The sequence below is a fragment of the Corvus brachyrhynchos genome, unplaced genomic scaffold (assembly GCF_000691975.1).
Source record: "Corvus brachyrhynchos isolate BGI_N302 unplaced genomic scaffold, ASM69197v1 scaffold94, whole genome shotgun sequence".
Classification (NCBI taxonomy): domain Eukaryota; kingdom Metazoa; phylum Chordata; class Aves; order Passeriformes; family Corvidae; genus Corvus; species Corvus brachyrhynchos.
The window spans coordinates 5,902,791-5,911,844 of NW_008238330.1; the positions used below are offsets into that span (position 1 = coordinate 5,902,791).

Sequence of the window (9,054 nt, forward strand, 5' to 3'; positions counted from 1 at the left end):
GGGCATAGAGTGATGCGTGCCTTTGCAGTCTGTGAGGGCTGTCCTTGTGTACGTGCCCTATCTGGTGGGGACTGTGGTCCCTTGTAACCCCGCTTCCTGCTCTGATTATGTCTCCCTGTTAGGCTCAGAGTCTTCCAGCAGTGCTGGCTCCTCAGGATCACTGTCACGAATACATCAGCCTCTCCAAAGTGCATCTCTTGTCCCCGGGGTAGCGGCCAATTCTTCAGGCAGCGTGTCCTACCCTGAGAACGGGATGAGTGGCCAGGTGGCCCCCAGCAACACCAGCTATATCATTCTTCCACTTGAAGCTGCAGGGATACCGCCTGGCAGTATCCTTCTCAACCCACACACAGGTCAGTACAGTTCTCTCCTGCCTGATTCTGCCCTTTGGTGTTTCTGATGTCTGCTGGGGAATCAGCAAATTTCTTGTTTCTAGACATATTTTTCTGGAGGCACTTTATGAGCAAATACACATTGAAATGATGTTTGGGAAGTGGTTGTTTTCAAATGTGCAGGCAAAGCTAGATTCGATTCTGAGGCTGTTGTGGCATAGCTGGTGGGAAGTGATACAAAACACACTTGCTCCATCCCAGACAAGATACTCATCATTCAACAGTCCTGGCACTCCCTGGCTCTCAGTGAATCCTCTGAGATCCTGTTAGCATCAATAAAGACAGATGCTCTTCTATATCAAGCATGCTGAGATACGGTGCAACCAAAATGTAACATCACATTCTTAGAGATTGTGCTTAACAGCAGAATTTCACAAGGCTTAAAGGCTGCATTTGAATTTGCACTTCAGAATTAATGTTACGTAAGCTGTATGATTAGTAATTGTATTTAAATTGTGAGGTTTGTGATAAGAGCAAGATGTAACTCTTCGATTCATGATAGTTTTCATCACTGCAGCTCACAGTCAACACTTGCAGTGCCTAAATGCTAGAGCTCCCAAGTGCTGTGAGAGCTTCAGAAACTCTTCAGTTTGAATTTGGGTGCTTGCTGAAAGTGTAAGGCAAATTGTTGCCTCCTTGGTCTGGATGAAGTCTGGATCATGTTGTGCTGTTACTCCCCACTGTATTGTACTGTCAGTGTTAAAAAGGTTCAGAGAGTTTGAGGCTGCGGTGCTTCTTCAGTAGTTTGGACTATTCCAGTGACCTTGACTAGCTGTGCTGTCAACCTTAGCTGAGTTATGCTGGGTTTAAAACAAGAAAGCCTGTAGTGAAATGTATCTCCCATTATACTGAGAGCTGAGGGTTGAACTCCAGAATATTTTTTTCAAAGTCCTTAATAGAACATTCAGGAGTGTTTTCTTTGAGGATTTTTGTTTATAACTTGTATTTTATGGGTATTAAATCCCTGTGTTCCACTATTTGGTGGAAATACTTAAAGCTTATTTGTGTGTCCACTACTAAGTATAATTTTTTTGGTCATAGTTCAGTCAAGAAAGTTGCAGCATTTAAGAAAAATACAGCCTTAGTAAACTATTAAGCCAATCTTTCCACAGGTATTTTTAGATATTTATATCTGGGGCTCATCAATATCTATCAGCATATTTAAAACCAAGGAGGAGTTCTTGTTTGTTTAGAGTTGAATGTGATAAGTTTGGTAAATTCTTTCTGGAGAGGTGACTTGGTAACTTGCACAAACCTTTACTCTTCAAGTGTACTTTTTTCCAAGCTTCTGCATTATTGACATGAGAGCCTAATACTGTCAGCAAGGAAAAGATCCATCATTATATTAATCTGCTTATTTCTGTTTTGGTGGTTATCAGTTCTGTCTGAAACACTGAAATTTCTTGATCAATACAGAAGACAGCATTTTGTGTTCCACCATATGGTCCATATCCATACAAAACTCAGCAGGCCTAGGCAGGAGTCATCTGTATTTCAGGTGACAGGACTGAAAAACAAATGAATTGATGCTGCTTGGAGCCCACAAACAGCTGAGAGATACTGCTTGTTCCTGGACAGGCAAGGACAGAGGCTGGAGCTCACCACACTTGAAAGCCAGAGGAGCTGTGTAAGACAAACATCTCCTACATCTGTCTTGTCAATTTAGCAAATTGCAGCAGCTAGTTTAGATTTTTGCCTGGTACCTAGGGAGTCTTATTTTTCTGCTATAGGTATAATGCCTTCCAGTATTGTCACTAGACCAGAGAACCTCATCTTCCCTCTTCGTGTGCCTCATTGTCTGCAGATGCATCGTTGGGAAACCCTTGTATGTTTGTATGTTTAACATTCAGGGAGCAAGTATTTTGTGTATATATTATTTTGTGTTTGTTTCAAACCTTGTGTTTTGTTTCTGTGGCTCCCGTGTAAATATATACATAATAAAGTAAATGGAGGGAGCAGATTCTTTAAAAGCCTAAAATTCTTGTCTCAAACTTCTAGCTTCATGCTGCTACCTTGTGCTGGAAGGCAGACTGTACTTCGGCATCTGCTGTGTTTTTCACATGCAGTAAAATACATGCTGCAAAATAGTCACTCTTTGGGCTCAGAATCTTTGCATCTTATTAGGGAAACATTACAAAAGAAGCTCCATGGGGAGGAGATTTAGATTGCTAGATGCTGTGATCAACTATCAAAGTGATGGATGCTGTCAGAAGCAGAGGTGAAGAGAAGACAGTTGAAAGAAAAGGAAAAAGGATCTTTGTTTCCTGTAATGAATAGATTTTCTTATCCTATGTAACCCCATTCTTTAGTTCTTTCTTCTCTTGCAGAGTGGCTACTTCCAGTCTTTTTCTCTTTTGATCATAACACCATGTCCTTTAAAGATCTTTCCTTCCTTTCACACTGCATAGTCACTGACTGTGCAAGCCTCTAATGGCACCTAGAGATGCTGTCAATATCTTCCTGCTCTGATTATAACACTCTGCTCCTTCCCAGGTGTTGGGAATCCGCACTTTCTTTTCCATATCTGCGGTTTCCTTTATTTTCTCTCCTCTGCTTTACCCTTCTCCTTCCCAGATAGTCAAGCTTCTTACTTGCTTTGGCAAAGAACCATTTATGTGGCTGTGCTCTCCATTTCACTTACTTCATCAGCCTGCTTCATCCTTTAAAGGATTCCTCTTGACATGTTCTTCCTTAACCGCTCTGACAATTTAAGAGCATTTACTTTTCATTTGTACTCCTTGAAATGACATTGCAATCTTTGCCCTTCTGTCAGGGGCACAGTTCATAACTTACAAATGTCTTCCCTGTTACCTTCTGATCTCTCCTTTTCATTTCTGATTTCAAGACTTCTTCATGAGAAGTCTTTTTTTATCTTTAAAAGTGTTGCTGGGACTTTACACTTTCAGTTCTGTCATCTTTCATTGAGCCACAGGAAATACTCTTTATTGGCTTCCCTTGAGCATCTGACACAGGCTTTGGGAGCGTGTTATCTTACTCACTCAGTCTTTTAAAGTACTTCTGGGGCTTGAGATTCCCAAAGCTTGGGAGTCCATGCCATAGTCACCCAGTGGGTTCACAGCAAGAATCAGGAAATCAATAGACAGAACTGCGCCGTGCTTCTTTTCCACTCACTCATGACCTTTCTCAGCGTGAATGTGGTGTTGAGTTCATCTAGAAACTTGATGCTTTAGAGAGAGAAGGCAAGGTTCTTTAGCCAGTGTTCCTCATGCATTTCTGACCATGATTCATTGGAGGGAGAAGCTGAAAGGCTGAGGAGTAGATAGAACAGGTAGAGATTCTGTGTAGGGTACAAATCAGAAGTTCATTATTTCACTGTTGCTCTAAGTCACTGAACTCCTCCAGATCTCCCTTTTTATTTCAGATATTCATACTTTAGTTACCTGCTTTAAAGGTTATCACATCATTGCTAAAACTGCTTCTTTTTTCTCATGAAACCATTTATAATTCCTTTGATTTACAGATTTATGATGGAAATGAAAAGAGAACTGAGGTAATGGAAAACATTTTTCATACAGAGAAATACAATTTCTTTTTTGTTCTCAAGACAATGACTTAGGTAAACTTTTTTATTTTAAAGAAATATTGATTTTACAAGGTTATTTCCCCCAGCTTGATTATCTGAAGCAAAATGAGTTCAACAATTTACCAGAACTCTGAACTGAATTCTTCTTGTATATAAGAGATTTTTAAATACACCTTAAGAGTTGATTCCTTGAAAACTGGAGTTCTAGCTCCTCTAAGTACATAGGGCACAGCTCTCAAAAGTACAGCACTGTGTTATTAGAATGTGTAAATAAATAAATTAGTAACAAGTGTGGGTTTGTTTTTTTTCCCCTTTCCTACAAACTGTATTGTTTTAGAAGTAGCTATGTACATTTGACTGCTGTTGTATGAGAGGAAAATGTAAGGGAACATTCTCTACCTTCAGTGTTCGCTCCAAAGTTCAATTTTAATGTTAATTGATTCATCGTTGAATGATTTTAAGTAACCATAGCATCTGAATCATCTTACAGCCATGGTAACTTTCCACCCATTCCTTGGAAAATCATACTGCCTAAACAAATATCTGCTGTCTTCCCTGAAAAAAAAGAGATGTCTGATACTGTAATTACTGTAATGAGATATTGAGAGTGATGAACACTTTACTCTTGTAGCAGGTCAGCTAAAGAGTGATCAGTTAAAGCAAAATTGTTTGCTTTCACACAGGAAACAGTATGTTCTTAAAAGTGTTCAGCAAGGGCTGGGTGTTTTGTTTCAGGTCAACCATTTGTAAATCCTGATGGGACGCCGGCAATATACAATCCTCCCAGTGGCCAGCAGACAATGAGGAGCCAGATGGTGGGACAGTCTCAGCAGCAGCCTTCACCCCAGCAGCCTCAACAGGTTCAACAGCCACAGCAGCAAATGGCAAGTCACCTTGTCACACAGGTAGGTGTGGTATCATTGGAAAAAAAGAAGGAGCTCTTGGGGATATCAAGAACGACTTAAAGGGTAGAAGGGAAGAATGCATCTAGACTGAATATCAGGATGTTATTTTCAACATGAATAAAGCAGAGAGGGAAGATTACATCTTCAATTTTATCTCAAGGATGATTTCATTTTCAAAAGTACTGTTAAGTGAGTTGGTGTATGTCTACATAAAATTAGTTTGCAAAATTCACCCATTAGTGGAAGCTAAAGCATTCATTTTCAAACCAGTGCAGTCTGTAATTCTCTCCGAAGAGCCAGGGACATTTCTCTTTTGACAACAGTGTGCCTGAGTCAAAGAATAAAAGTACAGCAAGAGCTCTACAAACCCTTTCATGTCCAGTTGTATTGGGCCCAATCTATGGGTGGTCTCCAAGCACCTCTGCCCCAGATTGGTGGTTTTCTGCCTACGCCCGTGTTCTGGCCATGATCCTGCTCTGAGCTAGAAGTTCTGGAGCTACAGCAGGAAGAGCGACGTTGTTTGAGCACATGGTATGTTGGCTCTCTGGTCCCTGAGCTGGCTGTGGCATATGGCCAGGTGTGGCTGAGCATGGGCAGCAGGGTCTGGGTGTTGTTCAAACTTAATTTTGTGGATTGCATGCCTGTTCTCCCAGAGCAGAGCAGGCGGAGGGAACTACTCAAGCAAGAATCCTACATCCTGCTTAGTAATGGAGCAGCCAAGATCTGCTGTGGTTCTTGTGCAGCTTTATAATTTGGCATATTTTCATCCCAGGTTACGCAGAAATAGAGCATTTAAATTCAGTAAAGTTGCTTTGATTTTACTGGGTTTGGACTTACATGATTATGACTCCTATTACTTGATCGGGTCTTCACAGTTTTAGAAGATAGTACCAAACCTATGCAAGAAGTTACATGAGAGGTTAAAATGAAAGGAATACTAAAGCTATTCCAAGGTAATAGTGCTGTGGAAAATTGTTTTTTTCACTTAGATAAACATCTGCTCCAAGCTGATGGCCTGTCTGTTGGTAATTCACAGCCTGTTCCTTGTCATTTTTTGAAACTCTTGTGTTCTCCCAAAGCAGCTTTACAATCATTATTCTTTTGCCTGTGACACACTCAGAGTTAAATCAGTCACTAACAGCAAAATTCAAATATACACTTATGCTGTGCTGCTTTCCATTTTTATCTCGGTAAATTAAATGTAGAATCATAATTTGGCTTTGCCTCACATTACGAGTAAGAAGGTATAGCTGCGGCTATATTTAATCTAACAGCCATCAAACCCATGAAAAGAGGCAGAATTACCAGTAATAATTGTTTGGTGTAAGACTAAAACGAAGACTAAAATCACAATACCTGACCTCTTGTACTCAGGCTGGTGATGAGTCACCTGTATTTTCAGAGCTGTGTTTGAGATCTTTGTTCTCAATAACAAAGGTGGTGGTGGTGGTGGTTGTTATTTTTCTCTAAATGGTGGAATTTATTGTCTTTCCCTGTGCTTGTTTTGCAGCCTGTTCAGACAATGCAGCCATCTTCTCAGTCAGTTCAATATCCAGCAGTTTCTTATCCTCCCCAGCATCTCCTGCCAGTCTCTCCAACACAGCAGTTTTCTGTGGTACTAAAGATTTTTTATTTCTTTTTGTTTCCTTGAAGTTGGAGGTGTGAATATGTGTGTCCAAGAGCCTCGGGGAGCCCTGCAACAGGTGTCCCACATGAGAACCCTGTCTAAATACCTGTTTTCCTTTATGCTTTTGGTACTGACAGGCATTTTGTAAGAGCATTCCCACTGATTCTGGTTACCTAACCTGAAGGGTGATGTTACACCAGGGCTCTACCTGCTTAGCAGAGCCTCCAGAAAAATGTTTCGTTGTGCCTGCTGGTAGGAGCTTATGTCTTCTCACTTAATACCAAGGGATTTTAAATTAATAACTTGAATAGGTTATCCCTATTTGGGAGATTTGGGTTATCCCTCTTTCATGTCTGCAAAGGCAGGAGAAGAGACCTCCAGAAATCATTATTTTTTATTTTATATTCTTTTATCCATATACTAAACCCACTGCCTGGATTTATTCCTTGGTGATATCAGAGTACTTGGGAAGGAGAGTAGCAGTGAACCAGCTGCAGAAGATGTGGTGTGCTGTACATCATGACAATGCACCAATGGACGTGTATAATGAAAATAAATAGAGTGTGTTCTTCTGGAGCCTGATTCTGGTTTGCTGCTTGCAGGACTAAGATTATACTGTTCTAAAATGAAGCTGACATTTTAAAGAGGCACTGTGAGATTTTTTTCTGTTGTTTTTCTCTCTTGCTCTAGTAATCTTGTTTATGACTGAATTTTTTTTTCCCCCAATGTCACATAGTTACAGTAAGATATGGAAACAAAGCTGAATGGATCCCTGCAGATAAAAGAATGTTATTAATGGCTAGTAGATGAGTGATACCATTTTAAGGAAAATAAATTTTCCGTGCTTAACAAAAGTTGCATGTCTCAATGCTAATTCTCTAGAAAAGTGTGTTGCAGGAATATCAGGTTGTCCTAGTGACAGTCACAAGAAGGGTAATATTTTTATTGGCTAATTCAGTAGTGAAACTTCATCTGAATTAATACCTTCAATATACATTCCATTATACAAACACTGTATAGATTATAGGTGTTTAAAGACTTTTTTCTCTTTTCTGAAAATCTAGAGGCATTTCTGGCTCAGCGAAGTTTCTTGTAGAATCTGTTAGCAGTCATTTGCCATTCTGGTAACGAATATCCTAGCTTTTTAAAGGAGCAACTTCACAGAGACAACTCATGTGTCTGAATATGAATGTAGGATGATGGTAAAGTTAATAGCATTACTGCATTACTTCCATAAACCACCTGATCATCTGTCAGTAGTGTTTAAAACATTAATCCATGACATCTGTTCTCAGTTGTGAGGGGGAGTCTCTGTAGAGTCCCCAGCAGTGCTTTCCACAAGCAAACTTTTTGGGTTTTTTAGTTTTGTTTTGTTTCATTTTTAACACGGTTTGAAGTTTCCTGCCATTAAATACGTTGTGCAGGATGGTTTTGGAGAATGAATACCACAGGGCTGTTAACAATATTAAGAGGCTTCTTTTAAAAAATAATATGGATGTTCTGAGCAAAAAGCATTTTTATAGTGCTTATTTCCTGTCTGTAATCAGCACATTACATGATGGAGTTTTGAGTATTTAAAAGTCTTATGATATGGGCCCAAATGAAGATGCCTAGAATTGTATTTGTAAATCTTTGACTTCCATAAAATAAACTTGACAGCATTGAACAATATGAATCTTTTTGCAAGAATGAACAGATACAGTTCAGAATGCCTGTATTATTACTAGCATGTAATGAGGTCCATTGACTTTATATGGTACGTTTATCCTACCACATATTTATTTTTTTCTTTCCCCCTTCGATCAAATACAGAACTTGTTTCTTTCCAACACAGAATAAAAAGCCTTGAAATAGCAACATTAGGCTTAGCTTTTTTTCACTTTCTCTATGTTTACAACCTTGGATTTTCAAAACAATCCAAAAAGGGAAAGATCTGCACCTGAATCCTACTGAATTCCTCTTGGGATCAATTTGAAACATGGCTGAAATTACCAGCATGTGTTTGGCTGACACATTCTGTGTTTGGGGATAGAGGTATTCATAATGTTATTTTCATGCCCTTTACATTTAAAATGTCTTCTTTTGAACACTGTAAAGTTCACTTGTCATTTTGGAATTAAAGGTGAGTGTGGCAGGCTAAGAGCCAAAATAATTGGCTTTTTTGCCAAATGATCCCATTCACCTTACAGTATGGAAGTCTTTGTCAAGGTATTTATAGTGATTTTCACTTTAATTGCCTCCATTTTTGTAGATACCCATGCAAAGTTTGGCATGGATTGGAGCTGAGTGATTCCTTTCCCCCCTCATGCTCTGACCTATTTTGCTTTGCTAATTCCTGTGCCTGCTGCAGCCATCATGTCTCCATCCTTCTCTCCTGCCTTCTGCCCCGCAGCGAGATGACATGACAGCGCAGTTTAACCAGATGAGCTTAAGCCGTCAGTCATCAGGAGACAACCCCGAGTCGCCTTCTGGCCCCGTGTACCCCTCGCCAATCCTGCAGCAGCCTGCCCAGCAGACAGGTTACATCATGGCCTCCCCGAGCCAGCAGCTTCCCCCCGGGGGCGTTACGGGTTCCCGACCAACGAC

General features: G+C 40.1%; 1 protein-coding gene across 32 annotated transcripts in view; it reads left to right on the forward strand.

The window, feature by feature from the left end:
• Nucleotides 1-9,054, forward strand: part of ARPP21 (cAMP regulated phosphoprotein 21) — a 142,677-nt gene that overhangs the window by 88,414 nt on the left and 45,209 nt on the right. For 19 of the 32 annotated variants that reach the window (XM_017734664.1, XM_017734666.1, XM_017734667.1 and 16 more), the window contains 4 exons: nucleotides 123-353; nucleotides 4,672-4,841; nucleotides 6,352-6,456; nucleotides 8,819-9,054. In XM_017734664.1, the coding sequence (XP_017590153.1) occupies nucleotides 123-353; nucleotides 4,672-4,841; nucleotides 6,352-6,456; nucleotides 8,819-9,054 (742 nt within the window). The remainder of the gene's footprint in view (nucleotides 1-122; nucleotides 354-4,671; nucleotides 4,842-6,351; nucleotides 6,457-8,818) is intronic. The other 13 variants (XM_017734675.1, XM_017734692.1, XM_017734678.1 and 10 more) reach the window with 4 other exon arrangements.